The 20,962-nt window shown below is 37.6% G+C and overlaps 1 protein-coding gene across 5 annotated transcripts in view; it reads right to left on the bottom strand.

The window, feature by feature from the left end:
• Window positions 1–606: 606 nt before the first annotated feature.
• ADK (adenosine kinase) overlaps window positions 607–20,962 on the bottom strand; it is a 290,826-nt gene continuing 270,470 nt past the window's right edge. For all 5 annotated transcript variants that reach the window (XM_074830614.1, XM_074830613.1, XM_074830615.1 and 2 more), the window contains 2 exons: window positions 19,127–19,213; window positions 607–1,781 (listed from right to left, as the gene is read on the bottom strand). In XM_074830614.1, coding sequence (XP_074686715.1) covers window positions 1,657–1,781; window positions 19,127–19,213 — 212 coding nt within the window. In that variant the 3' untranslated portion in view covers window positions 607–1,656. The remainder of the gene's footprint in view (window positions 1,782–19,126; window positions 19,214–20,962) is intronic.

Consider the following 20,962-nt stretch of genomic DNA (forward strand, 5'->3'; position numbering starts at 1 on the left):
CATGAGTAGGTCCACAGATAGACACGGCCTGTACATGCAGCCTTCTTCAGATAGAAACTGTGAGCTTGAGTCCTTGAAGAACAGACCATGCTTATGATGCAGTGACCTGTGCTTGTGACGATGGCCCCATGAGGATTTTCAGAAGCGGCTGGTTTGAAGCTCCTTGATGTAGTTGCAGGGATCTCACCAGGTGATCTCTAAGACGAGAGAGCCTGCTGTCCAATGTATCAGAGTGGATGCTGGGCCAAACAAGCAAATCGGGATCATAGCCTTGATTTCTCCACATGGTCTTTGCAATACACAAACTGATATAACAACATCCTAACTCTGTGCATCCCTTGTTCCATTCTATGCAGTAAAGTGCAAAGCTTGCACTGATGAACCCTAGCCACTAATTTTTCATCATTCCTGTGGTACAAATACCAACCTGATGTTCCTTCCCTTCCTTACTGCTGAGATCACCCTTGAACACCCACCTGGACACTGAAAGTCACATATAAAATGGTGAGCTCTAGTATGGACTGTGGGTTAAGCACCCATTTCCTGTTCCCACTTCAGTACGATACATGGAGGAAAGCTGAACACATACCAGTGCAAAGCCAGGAGTTACTGTATGACAATTTTTTATTTATCAGTATCAAATTACATAGCAAAGTAATGAATGCAGTGTCAGATCACCTCTTTGAATACTGTAAATACAAACAAAATCCACCATATTGCTTAATTATCCAAAGTAAATTAAAAGTTTAAAAATGTGCGTTTCAGAGATTCCGTTTGGCATATCCTGTCAATATATCCTGCATAAATATTTCTGTACCTCATTTTCACTATGTGTACCTTAATTAAATACAGCCTCTAGAAAGCTCACATGGAGGAGATAAGATCTATCTGCATGTTTATGTTCATCATCAACTCACGCATCTGCCCTGAAATCACTGAAAGTACCTCTGCTAGCTCACCTGACAGATGAATGTGACTGTGCATAGAGTGGCCAGACCCTTCTCTCACACAGTGCCAGACCCAAAGCTACTGGCATCAGTGCAAGATGACCGAATGCATGGCATCAGCTTCAGATCAGGTCCTTAAATTATGGGCAAAATAGCTATTCACTTTCATGGAAACTGGGCTGGATCTGACAGCCTGGTCTTGTACACTCAAATATATAAGGAAATTCTTGGGACATTTACACCGCTCTCTACACTAGTGTGACTCCACTATACAGAAAGAACAATTCCTGGTTTATAATGTTAAGTGACAAATAAAGTCAAGTCTGTTGATTTCATGTAAGTTGAGCAGGATTTGGCCACAGCTGGATACAAACTAGATAATTTAACAAAGTATTTTAATGGTGTTAATCGGCAGTGTCATTTACATGGGACTTCCTTATAAACTGTGTAAATAGAACAATTTTTCCTGATGAATGAGAGAATAAGCTTCACTTAGCACTGTTTCCAAAGTTAAGATTACTGAGACATTGTAGTGGTATGAAAAGGAAAACACCATAGAAATACCTATTTTGTTTAGAATACAATGAACAGAAGTACAGAAGCGTTGATGCAGGTAATTGGAAAGGTGAGGAAAGGGAAGGAGGAAAAATGTAGGCAGCAATCCCATGGCAACATGGGAGTTACTCTTGATCCCTCCAATTCACCAGTATCAGTGGAAGTCAGGCTTCTCTGGGAAGGTGCAACCTGAACGCTTGATAATTACGCTGGCTGCGTAATGTCCAGCCCGGATGCACTCGGTCACTGGCCGGTCATAGACGAGCTGTGAGAGAAAGCCTATGGAGCAAAGTGGGAGAGAAAGAGAAGTTGGAAAATGGTTAGATTAGGTTTTTTGGGTGTATCAGTTTGTCACAGGTCAAAGCACTGAAATACTGGCCTAACTGTATGTACAGAGGTAGCCTGGCTAGTTTAAATTTAGTATTGCGCTTGAGTGACCTGCTGCTGTTATTTCTACCTGAAGTCTCCATTTGGTAGCTTCAAGTAAATTAAAGATTACCAGGACTGGTCTTTATTAGTGCCCTCAAAATGATTCTATCAGACTTCTTGCTCTCTTATTTTCCAGAGAGAACTGCTGATTCCTCAAATACCATTTTAAAAACAAAGAAGCAGTTTTCACTGCTGAAGAGAGCTCCTTCTGTTCATACTGGCTATGGCTACAGCCCCACACAACTGTCACTCTGCAAGCTTTCCGCAAAAAAAGAGAAAGGCACATAACAAATAAATGTTATCTATATTCACAGTTACAGGTGTTCACAATGAAAAGAAGGTGAGAAATTTTTACATGATGAAGAAAGTTAGATGACATCTATTGCCCTTGATTATGGGAAATGTAACCTAAGACTTCAGAAACAGTGGGTACCTCTTAGCATGTTCAGATACCTATATAAACAGCAAACCGTATGGAGAACGAAGCACCTCTCAGAACTGGGGCACTTGGTTAACTGCTTTAGCTAACAAAGCCCTAGCAGGAATGGCTTAGAAAACCAGAAATCATTGGGAGCTGAGTGTTTTGAAAACCAGATCAGCTCTTTAAATGAATATAGAGCAGGGAGTCCTGAAAAGGAGATTATTCATAGGTACTTGGAAAAGTTAAGTACAAGTGGCACCAGAAATTTTATCGATTGAATCTTTCACTTCTGAAACATTTTGTCTTGACTGAAACTATTGTGATTGAAAGCATGACAGAACTTATGGCAGAGGTGAAATACGTGTTTTAAATTTGGAAGAGGTTTTCAAGATGTGAAAAGTAAACTTAGTATCTTATAATTTAAACCTTCACTCTGTCATTCTAGAGGTAATATTTTATTCACTTTTATCCTGTTTTTAATATGTTTCAGATGTATCTCTCTTCCTCATCCAATCACAGAAGGAAAGTGAGGCTTGCCCAGGAAAATCAGAATTCTAGCAAGCTGAAACATGTTCTTTTTAAAGCTTTCATCCACCATTCCAAGTTCCTGTGTCACGTTCTGACAGGTCTTGGGCCTTGACAGTACAAATCTAGTCTTGAAACCCTGTCTCTTATGAGTACTACGTAGCTCATAGGTACCAATTTCTGACATATTACAAATTTTGATTCAAAGATGGTATGTTTTGCTAGCTTGCTTTCAAATACACTTTCTCTGTTCAGCTTGGTTACTATTGGAACAAAGACTCGATATTATATTGTGATGCTCTTATTTTACATGTGCTCCTTTTCTAAATATTTCTTTCAGTGGCACGTTAGAGCATATTTTTAGAAGATGATAAAAATATTTTATCCTATGTAATAATGTCTGCTCCTTGAAGATTAAAAATCAGGTCAACCATGAAATATAAGGTTAGATTAATGAAAGATAATACTGGTAACCAACAGATCCTGTTTTCATGAATTACCAAGATCTATCTTGGCTTCTTGGTCATGACTGATAGTGAAAGGAAGCCTAGTTGATGCATAGTTTTCTCTAAACTGCACTGAATGGGAGAAGAGTTTAAAACTACTAAATCTATAAATCAAATACTTTTCATCGGAATAGGGAGGCCATAGAAAGTAGGCGTTTTAGTTGACAGCTAGGAGAAAACTCGTACGTTTCTGACACCAATACTCTTCTAGAGAGCTACATACTAGCTGGAATTTCACAGATATTGACTGACACTAGCTGGGAAAAAATGACTGCTTCACCAACAAAAGTTAAGTCCATAAGCACAAGTGGAGAAGACAGGAATTTTCAGTATACAAAGATGAGAATCTGAAACACGAAGAAATTGTGCTGTGAGTGCTATCACTGATGGCAGTCAGGGGATGACAGACAACACAACTGTGGCAGGATGGTCCAGCTGTAATAGTTGGGTAACAGCTGAGAAATTCAAACAGCATGCCTGGCAGAAATCAGACCATTTCTGAATAACGAGATGAAAATGGTCTGCTCTCCATTAAATTAACATGCATTCTTAGGAGAAACTTTCTTGGATACGTGGAGAATGTCAATCATTAAATTTAAACTGCCTGGGAGGCAGGAGCTTGCCAGTGTGCTTCTGGGTGGTTAAAACTTGAGAGCAAGTTGTAACTGTATGTAAAATGAGGCTGTTAAGAGAGTCCATTTCTGACTCAGTAAGTATTGAAGATGCACTGGGCAGGCCTCCAAAGGCAAACATGAGGCTAGGTTTTGTGCAGAGCATGAATTCAGAGAGGGTTTTATACAAGAAAGAACAACTGTCCTCTATGCTTATGATCAAGGCATCAAACATATATGAAGAAAATCCAAGGAGCAAAGGACCATAAAACATGAATTATTTTTCAGTACCAACTAGACTGAGACTGTCATCACCTCCCAAGCTCACTGTAGTTTCAAGCTAGCATGTATCTTTTCTCTTCAGTGAAGCTACTTCATATTTATTCTGATCTAAGTGAAAGCAGAATCAGGTGAAAAAACATCCTTTTCTAATTGGGGATAGAAATGAGAGATCTCTGTGAATTCAGAGTGGTGGAGAAATGACATTAAGTACAGCTGTCATATAAGAGATGTAGAAACTGCAGTGGGGAGTTTGCCCTCAAACCATTCTTGTCTGTTGAGTTTCTGTTAAAAGGTATGTGTTTCATAGATGAACTAGAAATAGCAGTATCTGACACAATATCACATCGAATGACAATACAAACACACATATCATAAACACAGAACTACATCATATACTAAGACTAGGCAGTTGGCAAAGCAGACCCCGAGGGAACACCAGAAAGCAATGTTGTTTGAGCAGAGAAACAAAGAGCTCTATCAGGTTGGCTGCCTTAGCTGCAGAATGTTCTTTTTAGTTAATGCAGTAAAAAGCAACATGGTCAGAATATAATTCAGAGTTTGCCTCCTCCAGTGTATAAGGTACTGTGATGCAAACGCCATGAGTCATACTCTCAAGGCATGGATTCAGATCTTCAAGTTCCAGCTGAAGAAGTTACTGCCCCATCTGTTTTTCACCATCCTTCTTTGCTGCTTGTATAACCTGATGCTCTGTCAAAATGAGCCAGATTAGTTTAAACAGTAAGCTGTTGAATGGTATATCTTTGCTAACCCAGCTGATTTAAACTGAAGTGGGTTAGTGAGTATTCAAACAGCTCTACCAGTGAGCAGGGCAGTGAAGGGAAGATGATAAGCAGTGGAAGGCTGTAATCTCTTTAAGGTGCCATGACTGGAAATGCAAGAAGATAAGTGAACATGGCTTCAGACTTACTTCAAACTCCTCCTACAATTTCACAGACAGAAAGGGCAGGATTGAACTCCGATCCTGTATCACAGGCTCAGGATCACAGAACTAGATTATCCCAGAACATAAGTAGCTCAGCAACTATTTTAACTTCTGCCATGGCCTGAACTAGTTCCTAGCTATCACTGGACTGGAGTGCAGAACGGAGTAGTATAGTTTGGCCACACCAGACAACCTCACTTCATGTATTTTACCAAAACAATGTCAGGCAATACTACCATCTTCTAATTGCAGCCATTCTGCACTAGCATTTCTACACTGCTGAAGCTGTGGATGGTGTTACACGCATTGTGTACCACTCTCTTCACACTAGAACACAAAGGCAAGAACCAAACTCAAGGCTTTCCCACTTGTCTGCCTCCTGCCCTGACATTCAAAGTATTTATTGTTTCTGGAGTAAGAGAAATGACAGTTGCAGGATGCCTAGTAGGCCACCTTGCTGTAATTAGCCATCTTGGTAAGCTTTCAGAGTAGACTGGGATGCCTTTTGTCCCTCACAGGCATGGATAGCCAAGTAACCACCTTGTACCTAGTAATGATAAGAACTTATTTGGAACTCTGTCCAATTCTTCCCACTTACTCAGCATCTTCCTAGAAAGCAAAGACAACTTTGCTTCAAAAGTTGCTTTAAACCTTGGAGTGGTACAAAATGTATTTGCATTCCCAGATTGATAGAAGTGATTATAACATACCAATAGCTATTTTGGGCCCATAATTATTTCTTTTCTGCTTAGTAAAGCGTCTCTGAAATCGCTTTGCTCTGAAAAGTGTGCCTGAAATAATTAAGAGTTAATCTTTATTATCTCCAGCTTCCTTACTACATATGCTCAAAGACAATGTTTATAATTGTTAGGTCTGCAAACAGAATGAGGAACAAAAAAGACAAGTTGCTTTCTTCCTTTTTGTGCTCACCACCAAATGAAAAGTTCTGAAAGCCAAGTGCCAGAAGTGGTGCTTGAGCTTCAAAATCCAGACTCAAACCAAGGCCCTCACTGAAACCAGCTCAAGTCTCTTTGGGGATGTCAATATAAGTCTGAAAAGACAGAGCAAGACAGTCCACTGACTGACACAAAAGGTGTTGTCTTTGTTACTTCTAAGAGCTGAGTAGCACTTAAAAATCGTTAAAGGAGAATCAAGTTAATTTTCTTGTGGCCATCAAAATAGACATTTCAGAGGCAATTTCATCGAAATCAGTGATTTCTTTGAAAGTTTTGTTTCCAGATTATCAGTGGTAATTCTGAATGAATGCCTAGCAATAGTGAAGTTGGATAGGAATGTGGGAGTCCAATAGTGGAGATTTTAAAACAGTTCTGGTCTGCTTTGGTAATGGTTTAAACAACACTTAAAAACAGCTCATATTGAAGCCAAATGTTTCATTTCAAACTGTACACTTGACAATTAATTTTAATGACTGTTAATTACTAATGCTGGCTGGAAATCCGTTTATAGCCTCCGACACCCAGCTCCCCCACTACTCGTCTTTCTGCAGTTTCTCTCACACTTCCAACCTTTATAAAATGCCCAAGGCAAAATTCATGTATTTTTTTAAATGCAAGAGAGAAAAGCAGAAAAAAAGCAATTATCATATGCATTAATTATAAACAATTACAAGCTGACCCTGAGTCAAAGCCCCTCAAAACCTTTTTGCTACGTGATGTTCCCAGACAATCCTCCTCTTCCAGCTGGACCCCGAAGCACCTAATATAATCCATGCTAGCCCAGCCATTCACCAGCAAAATTGTCCCAGTCACAGAAAGGATCATGAACAGCTGAGCTGCCTCCTCTTTTTTGTATTTAAAGTTTCTACAGCTTAATTTGTGAACTGCCTTTTTTAAAATGGTGTTATTCCACCATGGGGGACAGTTGCAAGCACCTTTTCACACTCTTGTTCGTAAACAGCATTTATCACAGTTGCTCGAACGCTCATCTATTTTTATGTGATCCCACTAGCTTTTCAGGCCAGCAGTGTGGGAAGATGCAGTTTTCAAGAAAGATTACCCTAGCAGTTTAAAGCCTTGTAGCTGATATGACTGAGGTTTTTTTGGATGTCTTTTAGTGTCGCTGGAGTGGGCTAATGTTGTGGTAGCACAAGTCTGGTCAGTTGTAATCAGGTGGTTAGCAATGCTGGTGCCAAGAGCCAAGCAGCCAACCTAGATTTTGTAAAAGATGTTGGCATCAAATGATTCCACGATATAGTCACTGAACGACCGTACGTCAACATGCTGAGGTTTCTCTTTTTTTAATTTTGTGGCAGATGGTGGATATTACAGCCAAGAACTGTGGTAAGCCAGAGGCCCTGCCCATTGCTATCAAACCGACTGTTGGCTATTCTAAATGGAAACGTTTTTGATTAAGGGTGGGATTTGGCTTCTGTTTTCATGTATTTTGGCACTGTGGTCTGACACATTAGACTTACAGCATATAAGACAAATTAAATGTAAGCATCTTCAAATACATTATACTTCTCAACCTTCACACACCTTAGCACTTTCTCTCTCAAAATAGAGTGTAAAAATTATTCCACACATGCACATATATGTTATTAACTACAAATGTATAAGTGTACAAACAAATTTCTTTCCCTCTCTTTTAAAATGAAATGGCTCTGTGCTTCTACAGAACTGTAGTGCCAGGCTAATTACAAGTGAGAGAGAAAAGGTTACCAACCCTTTCAGAAAAACAGTCATTTAAGATGTATATCTAACAAGTGGCAACCTTGAAATCTTACTCTCACTGAAAAGAACAAGAGAAAACCCTTCCTGACTATACCACTGGAGGAAAGTTTTAATAAAAACTAATTAAACTACAAAAATCTCAAGTGGTTAACTGATTTTAGGGGCTAAATTTCTGGCAATTCTAATTATCCTCTTGTGGCTTCACTTAGTGTTTCACAACCATGACAGATGACAATGAAAAACTGCAGTTAAATTCATCCTTCCTGACACCATGCTAAGCACTAGCTTCTCCCTCTCCAAGTAAAATCAATACCATGTTTGAGTAAACACGTTTACAGCTTTATTAGGATGTCTCGCTTGTTCTGTAACAGCTACTTGAAGCTGTGGTAACAAATCGACTCAACTCAGTTAAACCTAGAGAGCTGAGTAAGAGGCTCATCGATAAGGTTGTTATAAAAATAAACTGCAGGAGATCAGAAAGCTGGAACAAACAGCCTGGTAAATGTCAATATTTTGATTTCCAGAGAATGACAAAACCATGAGATCACGAAAAAAATGTTTTGGAAGTCTATATTTACTTTATTTATAAAATGGTCATGTGCTAGATGCATTTCACTGTCTATGTACAACCCTCTTACAGAAACTTATTTTCTAATCACCAGCATGAATACTAAACCAAACCTGTTTTCAAGAACAGCAGTTACTATTGGTATTGCTGTCCCTATCTTTCTCATTTTCTTTATATTTACAGACACATTTTGAATGCATTGGATTTCTGTAAGGATCACTCAGATGGGTGTACATCTTCCCTAGTCTGAGGTTATACAGTCATTTATGGATGCATGCAAATAATACAACTTCGCATTTACTAGGCAACTATGAATAAGTGAAAGGAGTGTTTTCAGTTAAGCAGCCTTTGCCTGGAATGGAGAGGAGGTGTTGAATACACAAAGCAAAAAAAAGTTCAGACTCTAATGCTTTAAACCATTACATGTGGAAAATGTTAATGAAAGATTCCTGCAAAAATGTGACAATAAAAATATCAAAATAAAACTCCACTACATCCCTGTTATTCCATTAGGAATCAGTTACTCAAGGCTGAATAATTTTATTGCATTGCATATATGATTATCACTGTTCGGACCTACTGGGCCAGCTCACTGTGTCTCATAGAATAAGGTGTCATCACACTTCCCCAAGGCCTGTGTAGATGCTTGCGCTCATCAGTGATTCTCTCCAAGGAAAATTAGCAGTCTTATTTCTTTGATGTCTTTGTGCAAGTAGGAATGGTGGTTTGGTCCTGAAGGCTGTGCAATGGATGGAGAAAACTTAGATCCTGATTTGAAGCCTACTGAGACAGATGGGAGTTTTCCTATCAGTGGCCTATGCCTTGACTGAGTACTGTCCACCCTCTGAGGGGGAACAGCTCAGAGCTGGAGGAGAGGCTTCAGTGTTCTGCACTGTGACACCCTTCACATTAATCATCCTCAGTGGACTCTATTTATAACCTGTTGCATATCACCTCTATTAAACTCGCCAGCATGTCTTATTGTCCAGGAAAAGAATAATTTCAGTCTAAAATATGCTCCAAGAAAGATGTGATGGAGGAAACTGGTAACAAAGTTAGAACTTCTATTGGTTTGGTCCTATTTTTAATTTTTAAGTCCACATGATGAACTTTGGGAAATTCCCTTTTGGATCAGAATCTGGTGGCTTTGGACTTGTCTCCAACAGCCAGGATCAGGGAAAAACATTTGATTAAAAGAAAAATCCCTCCAAGTTCACAAGGAATATTCAAGGCACTGTATATGCCAAACCAAATACAGGTATTTTCATTGGAAGCATCTTCTCTAACTATCTGAAAAAACTACTTTCCAGGCTGATATTTCACTTTGTTTTTCCTAAAAACATTTCCTAGAAAGTTTCCTAGAAGTGTTCTTCAAAAGCTAAAATTCTCCTTAGCCATTTTTGAGGCAGCAGAATGAAATAAGCTTTTCTTTTTTTAGTACCTGAGGAAATTTTCTGAGCCTCAAAACAGATCTGTTGTATTGACATTAAATGGTGCAGATTACTACACCTACTGCTTGGGATAAGAGGAAGACAATTTCACAAATTTAATGTAGAAATAATGAAGTTCTAAGCATAACAAAATGGAATACTATGTACTATCCTCTATTCAGTTTTTAACATATATTCAAGTACAAAAAAGGCTACATGAATGTAACTTCATAGCTGACATTCACAAGCATAAAAGCTAGGAGATTTGAAGTTGTGTTTGCAGAGTGACCATCTCTCAGTCAGGTTTTATTTGAAAGCATACTTCCACACAATCAAGGCAGCAGCATGCAAAGAGAATCAAAAAGCAACACTCAGTGCAGCTGGAATACGGTAGCTAGACAGCCTATGAATTTCTTGACTTTTGTGGGCTGTAATAGCCTACCCTAGCATTATATTCATAATGCTCCTATTTTAATATAGCGGCATTTAATATCTTTTGCCTCTTTAAATTTCTGTTACAGTCCTGGATTGATACTAATCATTTACTGATCACCAATAACAGTAATGTCCCTTTAAGCAGAGTCAGGATCAGTGTCAAACCAACCTACAAGCACTGCTACTACCACTGCTTTCAACTGGGACCATGTTTTTTTCTTTTATTTCTTTTTTACTGCAAACTTGCTGTCTTCCCACTTCAAGTATGAGCCCATTTCAGTGTGGGGAAAGTGAACAAATTATAGGAGACTTTACCATCCTATTCTATAATAGAGGCAGCTGCAAGTGAGTGAGGGTCCTGCTAGCTAATACCACAGCCTGGGAAGTACCTTTATGGCCACTGTGTCAATCTCCATAGCACCACACCAAGTCATATCAGACATGAAATGGATAACATATTTCAGTGCATTTTTATATTTAATTGTGTGTTGTTGTATCTCCTGCAAATATAGCATCAGCTTAATCTGACACATCATTTCTTAGGGGACTATATCCTGTCTTGATTCCCAGTGGAATGTTCTTGATGATCCAATCTGACTAGTGCCTCTGTCTCTACTCAGAATACATTAAAATAACACAAAAATATTACCAACAGTCTGCAAGCAAGGTAATAATAACTCATTAAAGTAATTTCTAACCTTCCACATGAACATTTTCTTTATCATTACATGATTTTCTAACACATGACACATTAACATAAAATGAACCGAGATGAGGATAGGTATAGTAGGCATGACAAAGTATTTTAAACGGTGATGATTTGCTTTGAGGCGTTAAGTCAATTTGTAATTGTCCCATAGCTATTACAGCAAAAATTGGAACTTTATAATTGGTTTTGAAAATCTATTTTTAACACAGTAGGTTTGTTTTTTAAAATGTATGCAACCTATTCAACGTTTATTTCTCACAAAGCCTGTCCAGAATGTCACTGAATTTATGGTGAGGTAAATTAGGCCTTTTAAAACTCAATTTTGCAAAATATTAATCCTTTTGTTGTGTACTGAGGCTTCTTTAACATTGACGATGTCACTGACAGGAAAAGAGACACAGCAGCTAGAAGGATCAGGTCCTGCTTCAGTCTAATTAGGAACTTCTGAGGGTTTTTAATTCCATACACTGATCCTTTTAAATGGATCTCTCACTTCTACATGTTATTTAAAAAATGACAGTAAGTATACTAATGTTTTGCCTTACATTAATTCTACCATGTATTTTTCTGGATTGCCTTTAAATTGTATAGGTGAAAATGTGAATTACCATATTTACGTGACTGTATTTTGATAAAAAATACATACGTAATAAAATTAAGATGAACAGTTGGAAACCAAGAGAAGGATAGCAATTAAAACAAAACAAATCAGATTGGATCACAATTAAATTATACTTGGACAACACTTGTTACTAGTTTTAAGTATAATGGCAGCACAGAAATAATTTTGAATGGAAATCGGTAAAAAGTGAAGTAGGGAATTAAAAAGAAAATGGGAATATTTCATGTTTTTCCTGAGTGATATCTATTTTTATGTTTTTGTTTAAGTAGCTGCAATTCAAACTGTGGCAAATTTCTAAATTGTGCCAGTACTAATGTTGAAATTACTAGTGACTGGCTCACTATTGATCAGAATAATGATGTGTCTCTAGCTGAGACTGAGAAAAATCAACCAGGAACATATAATCTGGTAATTTTCTAGTTTGTAGAAGGTCAGTTACAGAGATAACATGGCCATCTAACAGCCTAGGTTTAGATGTGATGTTTCTCAGAGAGTTACGAATACCATCAGAACAGACGGGCGGTAAGTCATGAACATGTTGACAAGTTATCCCCTAGCAAGCAAAGATTGATGCCATATCTGCAGCTCAGCTATTATACTCAGGTATGCTGTTTGTAAAACAGGAGTATTAAAGATGGGCAAAATGGGCTGTCAGTCAAAATGCTGATGACATTAAGAAGGTATTTTTATTTCAAAGCTTCGTATCTCATCAGCCATGATCTTAGTAACAACAGGATTGCTCACAGGCAATTAGCCACCCATGTTGTATAAATGAAGACTAAGAGAGTGCTGATTTCTGTATAACATTTATCTTTAAAGAAAAGACGGAACAATTCAAAGTAATATCCCCTTGTCTCTTTGCTCATGAAGATAAATTTTGTAGCAAAAATTAGCCATAACAAGTTACATGCACATACGTATTTAATTGATATCACCAAGAAAATACCCCTCACTCCCAGCTGGCAGATAGAATTGCATCTCAGAGCTCTGGTGTTATCAGAAGGCAGTACTTCACAGCAGTGATATTTTATCCACTGTATTTCTTTCTATCAAATGTGATTAAAAAATGATGACAACTTCCCAAGGTATCTTAAAGAAGTATAAAAACCTTATACAAATGAAAGACCACCGTAAGTGGATTAAGTAGCTTCTGATATCACACTCCTGCTGTTCAGTAAAGAACTGTTCCTAGTTCCTTGAATTCCTATTCCAACAAATCCAGAATGTTTTAGGGGTGGTGAGTACTGGAGAGAGGGTGGCTCTTACAACAGAGAGCCGCCTTACAACAGAGAGAATATTTCATTTCTCTGTAATGTTTTTAGTGAAAACAGATTCTTCCACAATCTTAAAGAGCTGTATAAATCCATTAAAGAACTTTCTTTTCAATATAGTCACAAGCTCACTCATAATTTAGTATTCTGACAAACCATACAAATCACCTGTCTATGCTGAAGGCATTATCAGATCTTTTTGGCATGTTTAGCACTCCTGGTATAGCCATATAGCAACTATCCATAAGAACTTATTTCATTTCTCATACGTGCACATGCCTCCATCCTCACAATTCCTTCACATGAAATTCGTAAGGGACTTATTAGACAAAGTCATGAATATAGTCCATCTTTGCTCAGTATCAGATTTATTGTGAAAAGACAGAATTCGCATTGCATAAGCTTCATTTTTTTAATTCAGTCTGCTTCTACTCTTTAGCCACCAACAGTGCCCTCTGAGGATGACTGAGGCTGGCTTTTCAAAGGAACAGGAAATGGTATCTGGGAACCTAACTCCTACAGGACTGGAACTCATAGGACCACAGCACAATTTAGGTTGGAAGGCACCTCTGGAGGTCACTTGCTCCAGTCCCTGGCTTAAAGCAGGGCCAACTCACATGATTTTTTATTTTAAAGATTCTTGGATTCCTTCCATAAATGATGGATTCTGCAGAACAGCAGCATAAGAATTATGATACTGGATTAAATTCTGTTTCCATTTTTATCAATAGTATACTTGTTTAAATCCACTGGCTTCAGTCAAGGTATTCCAAAGTTATACTAGTGTGTTTAGAAAACAGAACCAGACCTTTTTTAAAGAAGGTTTCTGAATCAAACTTTTAATAGTAGAGGAGTAATGATGAGCAATTATTTTGTGCACTATGGGTTCTTTGCAAACCTATATTTATATTTCTTGTGCTGTGTTTTTATAAACATACATATATGTATATGTATAATATATTCAAAGAATGTTTCACATTAAGGATAATATTTTAACATTTCAATAATGTAGAAGTATACCAAATATTACTTAGCTCTGAAATCAAAGCTAGGTGTTACTCTATAGAAAATAATTTGCATTTACCTCATGAAAACAGGCTAAAATATGAACAATGTGATGACCTTTAGGCAAACTCTAGGAGTCCAAGGTCTTTATCTAATTTGTAGAGGCATTTAGATTAAGATGAAAAAATAATGTTTAGAATTAACCTCTATATTAAAGACGAGGGAATGGCTTTATTGAGCCAGTTTGACAACAGAAACAGTAATAAAAGGAGGGACTTATCTCCATTAAGCCCTGTGGTCTCTAAAGAAAAGATAAGGATGCCATGAGGCACGCTCACACAAGGACACATACAAAAGATGACAATTCCTCTTTTGGTGCTGTCCCTGTCTTCTATCAAGAGTAGTTCTCTGGTAGCTGAGACAGCACTTGGCCATCTCGTAAGGTTCATGCTATGTTTCACAAGAGAGAGAACTGCTTATTCTGTAAACATGTGCACCAAAGAAATTCTGAATGTAGTTTTCAAACTATAGCTAGCAGCTTTATAAGATTCCTCAGTACATGAAAGCTGCCAATGCGATTGTTAAATTGACAGGTGGTTTGAGCCATTGACCTCAGCTTTGATACCGACAGAGGCAAATTGCTATCAGCTCATATTTGGCACCGTACAATGCTTAATGAATAGCTCCTTCTATCTCAGGATTTCTTTTCCTTGAGAATGGTATAACATCTTTATAACATGGTGCTAAGTAATAGACACTTGGTGTGATCATTCTGTCCCTATTTCATCACACTACTTGAAAATGATTTGTGATTACATTTCATACTCTAGTACTTTTCATGCAGTATATGATTAAATCATAGTAGATTACTAAGTCAATATATTTATATTGACAGAACCTGAAGAAACATTGATTTTACACCTTCTCCTATTAATTTATTATGAACTCTCTACCCAGTTCCACTGAGTAGACAGAATCTAGGGGAGAGATTTTGCAGGGAACAATGGCAGTAACTACCAGAAAAGATGCTTATTGTTTTCATTAGTTATGGTGGCAAAAAGGGGAGTCCAAACAGAAGGCAGACCTACTCTGGCTAAAGAGAGCAAGATGGCATAAAGGAAAGCACAAGATGGCAAAACTATCCATATTTCAGTCTATTCATTGCTATTAAATATGCTTTGATTATCATTATGGCAAAACTTCAAACTGGGGCTACTAGTAATAAATAAATGTTAACTTCACGAGTAATAGAATGTTCCCCAAACTCTATAAACGAAGACTGTAATTCTATTAAGAGCACTTTTGTGACATAAGCCATGTCAGCAAAGCTCAAGTGATTTGTCAATGTCATCAGAATCTGGAGGTGGAATTGCAACTTTAATTTATGGGTATTTCAGGGTTTTATAACCAAAAATTTGTGGTACCCCTGAAATCCACATAAGGTGCTGAGATGCTACAAAGTAAATCATTATTGCTTAAACTTCTGAGAGGTAGCAGTGTTGCTGGCAAGCAATAAAGGCAGAACTCTGTTACTATTGTTTAAAGAAGTGTTTTTAGCATAAAGATACCTGCAGCAATTTTAAAACCCAGTTTCTCATTCATGCATTGCACCAGCCTGAGCGGCAGATGACTTGATGCCTGCAGTAAGAGGCAAGAAATTCAGAGACATTCCTGGTGCCAACTTAATAAAAACACATTTCAACTGAAAAATGCAGTTTATTTCTTGTTGCTAGCTGTTGGAGTGAGCTAGTTCTCCTTGGAGGCCAGCGGCTTCATGTTCAGAAATGCTGAACTCATGAATCAACTCACCAAGTCACAAGTGCCCAGAAACTTTGTGTCTTTAAACTTTTTCATGACTTTAAGATTTCAAGACCTTCAGTAGTTAGATAGGTTCTAGAGAAAAAAAAACCCAACAGATTTCTTATTTTCCACTTTCACATGGAGAAACACATGAGGAGTGATTTGCCAAGTTGGCATAATTATTGAGAAGGAATTTCCTTACAATCTGTGAGTTATACCTCTGGAAGAGAGTGCCTCCATGAAAGACCTTTCAAAATATGATAGAGTGTAGATAGAGTGTAACAACCTCCTAATGTAAAATAAATCCTGGTTGATGGGGTTAGTTCTCATTATATCCCACATTCCCCTCTCAACCAAGACATCTGCTCCAACAAACCCACTGTTCAGTCATGTTAATATACCAGTCCCAGAGAAGTATGAAAAGCTTTGCCATGGGAGTCTTGTTCTCTGCTGTTTGAATAAAGGAACAACGTTTCCAGGAGAGTATCTTATAACACTGAGTGCATTTTTTTGTCAAGGGATGAATTTTGAAACATTTTGCTACAAGGACACTAAAATCAAAATATTACATGTACTGTTGCCTCGGTAGTAACAACTTGATAAAAACCTCAATCAAAGAAAAAAGCTAGAAATACACTGAAGAGAATATAAGCTTCCCATTATAAAAATTTTGTCAGGACAATAACACTGTATCTGGTTCAATGCTAGAATCAACAGAAGATATATATGTTGAGTAGTATTACCACCATTACTGCATAGGGCTTTCTGGTAAGGAGACAATAAAGAACTTTTCCTTTTGCAAATACGTACTTTGAAAACACATGAAAAGTGTGATATAGATAAAATACAGACATTTCCCCCAAATGAAACACAGACCAAATCAAAGACTATCCAGCCTAGTATCCTATTTCCTACATATGGGAAGGAAAATGAAATGACTCCATGAAGAAGGAGACCACAGTATAGAAGACTAGAATCAGCTGTGTATCTAGACTGTTATGACTCCCAAATCTCCCATCTGGACTAAACTCAGGAAAATCTGTGCTCTGAGGAGACTAAATGACCAATTTATTGTTTATGGGGTGACAGAGGAGAACTAAGATATCTTAGAAGCTAATGGAAGAACTATGGATATTCTAAAGCTCCTGTTGCTTTGAGTCACAGCAGAGAGAAATATGGTGCAACAAGAACCTAAGCTCACATACCAATACTCAGGTAAGTGTCTAACCACAATGAGATTTCAGACAGATTTGCAACTGCTGAGCCAACTTCCATTACAGAAGGAAAACCAGCTGTGTTCCTTTCTTTCCCTGGTATCGAGGGAGAGCTGTACAATGCCATGCTACTACTGGGCTGCACTGCACTTGTGCTCCACACAAAAAGGATCTGATGCCTCACTGCTATTTGTGGGGGAACTGAGGGAAATAATACATAGCCATAAACAGTGATACAGGACCTTTGTTAAGATTACCCCAAATACACTGAAGCTTGCTGTATCCAGAAATGTTATCTCAATAGACAGAATGACAAAGGGGAGTTGATCTTTTAGAAGATTTCTTCTTTTTCTTTCCTTCCTTCCCAACAGAGTTTAGCATTTTTCACATAATTTTTCCCCCTGGAGAAAGAAATCTCACAACCGATCCAAGACCAGCCTGACAGGAGTGCCTGAACTCCTTACACTGCTCGTGAAAGGTAGCAGTTTGGAATAGAGTCTGATGTGGCTTATATCAGTCTTTTCATTCAGGATGTTCTGAATAATTTAACTGAAGACAACGTTTTAGCCCTTCCACAGAAAAACAGCAGCTATGGCAGTACCAGGGAAAAGGATATAATTTAAAGAGGAAGGGTTATGAGAGACCAGGCAGTTCCTAAAGCCTAATTATTTAGTTGCAATAGTCTTCCTGCTATTAAACCAGGAAAGAACAAAAGTAGGATTATTAAAAAAAAAAAAAGTCCTGATTTCAAAATGCCTAAAATCTGAAGAACTGAGAATACAACCCAAGATGAACATGGCAGACACATGAAAAGCTGCTTCCTGCTGAGGCAAAGCTTGGTTGATGTCTAGCATATTGCCCGCCTGGGCCCTACCCAGTATTATTTTAATTTTCAGGATCTGAAAACAAATAGGCAAGATCTTTTCTCTTTTTTTCACAAGAACAGCAGCTTACTGGCACAGCTGATACACAGAGCACATATATACAAGGACAAGCACTTGAAGAAGATCTTATTTATGTTATAGTCACTGCTACTTACTGGTTCAAATATAGTCTTGTTTGTGACTTAGGAACAATAGAGAGTGACAAGCATGCACTAAAAGGTGTATGAATAATATGACCTAATGTGTTTCCCTCTATTTCTGTCCTCTTTGATTCACGAAAGCACCAAAGCAATGAATAATAACATTCCTATTTTTAGCCAGATTTAAGCATATACTGAAAATTTATCATTTAAGTGATGTATTAAGTATGGATGGAATTACTCACATGCTTAAGATTAAGCTATGTTGAATACTTTCTTGAAGTGGGACACAATTCTGAGGCTTTAATTTGGTAACACACTGCTTGTTATCTCCTTCAGAGCTACAAGACTGAGCCCTGCAATCCTATTTATAAAGTCTCTTTGGTAATGTTTCCAGTAAATTAGTGACTAATGGAGCTCCTTACAGCTAATATGCACTGGATATTAGAGCCTTCAGGATGCAATAGTGCATCACAGAACTACATGTATGAAGGTTACAATGAATGACAGAACTTTTGGATTAGATTGGTTTTTGGCTTATATTGAATCATTTTTTAAAACAGGCATAGACATAACATCCTCTTTTTTCCTTAGAGCTTGTGCCAAAAAAAATAGTAAGTTTGCAAATGGATATTAAGCAATGCCAGATATTTTCTGCATTTGTTTTAACAAATTAACCCTTTGTGTTCTTTTCTGATGTCCAAATAATTGTATTGGAAGCAGATGTTCTACCAAAATTGACACGATCAGAAGACATTATGCTCACTTATTAACATACTGTTTAATATTCACTACAACCTGTTTTAAAGAACAACAATGTGTTAACATTTAAGCCAGGAGGGATTTCTGTACACTATATAGTACTTTATGCAGCTTGTTTACGCAACAGTCTGACAGATACAATTAATCTCATGAAAACGACCATAGTACAGCATAATGGCATATTATTTTTAAAGTAATAGAACACACTTTTCCTTTGAAAATCAGAACTTAATTAAGCCATATAACTTCAGGATGCAGAGAAAAGCCCTAAAAGAATGAAGTTCACTCTGAAGGACAGTTGAATGAAAAAATGGTAATTTTATACAGAGAGAATAAGAAAATAATCTCCAAACAGAGAAAGAAGTAAGAAATACCTCCAACGAATGCATCTCCAGCTCCATTGGTATCCACAATTTCACTCTGATCACTCACCAACACGGGGAAAGTAGTCACTTCATTTTCTATAGTAGAAGGGGAGAACAAAACATGAGTTACTTGGAAATATGACTTTGAAAAACACAACAAACAGTGAAAATCAAAACAATTCAAAACTGGAGCTCTGACCTTTAACATAATAATTTGGATAAAAATAGATTTGGTTTATAATTCTGTCTGTATTTACTGTATAGGGATACAAGAACACATCTGATCAACCTATTTGTTGTGGATATTTTCATTAATTACTTCCAGCCTCATTTCTTTTCTTTATCTCCTAATATTAAGGGCAAGAGACAAAAAGTAAATCAGGAGAAACAACATAAAACACCTAGACAAGACTAAGAAAAATCCATCCTGCCAAAAACAGTCCTTCCTATTAGTTGCAGAGGTGATGTGGCCTCCAGAATGGCCAGTCTAAGCCTCCAAAAGTTCAGCATAAATTGCTGCATTGTAAAAAACAAAATGCACATGAACTAACTAAAATAAAGGTGTGAAATAAAAACCAGGAACTAGTGTAAATCAAAGTGTTCTCAAATTACATCTTTTTAAAAAACACATATACGTAAGAAGCCTTGCAACTTGCCATCTGACTAGATTTGGTTTCAAGATTTCAATGACTTCACCCTCTTCCTTAGCATTTCTTTTAAAAAAAAATATTTCCTCTGCAGCTCCCTGCCCTCTACTGGCACTCGTTAAACCTATTGCAATAGGTGGATACTCAGCATCTTCACCTCCGATTCACTGCCACACCACAGTTCAACATAATTACACCACTTAGGTATGATAACTTTAGAGTTCTAGGGTTATAAATTTAATATATGCCACTAATTAATCAGCTATGGCTTTCCAGGTGGTAATGTCATAATGACGTGATAAAAATATAATTACCACCTTGTCACAATACCTTGTTAAAGTGTAAATTACCCCTGTAACAGAGCCAATGGAAGTTCTGCCTCTGGTAGTCAGTATGCATTAAACTGTCTCAGAGCAAACAGATTGTCCTTTGGCAGACAGCAGGAATTAAAAAAAGGGGAGGGGGAAGAAAAGCCTGTCAACCAGTGAAAATGAAAACCATCAGAGCTGTTTTCTTTTAATTTTTGGTAAAAATATAAATAAAATGGGGAATAGATCCTCCAGTAGCTGAAAGCTGGAGATGAGTAGTTTCTTCACTGTACAGCAACAGAGCAGATCATAAAAATTGCTCTTACACTGACGTACATAGTAGCAAACAAGGAAACCTAGTTTGGGAGGCATATAAAGAATTCACAGTCTCAAATCAGGCAAGTCTGTGTATGCTGCAGAGGTACCAGAAGGATCCTGGTTTCTGTGAAATGCAGTGTATCAGCTCTACTGCTCTTCACCATCTGCTACTAAGTGAACCAGGCAGATATAATGATGCTGCCTCCAGAGGGAACTGTTGGCTGGCCCACCAGGAGGGGAGGGGAGGGGAGCATTAGCAACAACCATCCATGAGAGGCAAAGGAAAAAGAGTAATGAAAAACATAAGATGAATATTCCAATTAAAGAACAGGTTTCAGTCAGTTCTCAGTGCATCCTACTCTCTATCCTGTTAAGAAAGCTATTTAGAAATGTGCTTCAATGCTGTGTTGTGCTCTTAAGATAGTCTTCAAGAGCAATGTTTTTTAGTAATTTTAACAGGATTCATTTGAATTGGAAATCAAGAAAGAGAGGTCTTATATTAAACTCTGCCAGACGAGCAGTGTATTCATCCATTTCATAAGAAGGTATATATGATTTGCTCTAGATAATAC

Source organism: Strix aluco, chromosome 7 (assembly GCF_031877795.1).
Source record: "Strix aluco isolate bStrAlu1 chromosome 7, bStrAlu1.hap1, whole genome shotgun sequence".
In the NCBI taxonomy this organism is placed as follows: Eukaryota; Metazoa; Chordata; class Aves; order Strigiformes; family Strigidae; genus Strix; species Strix aluco.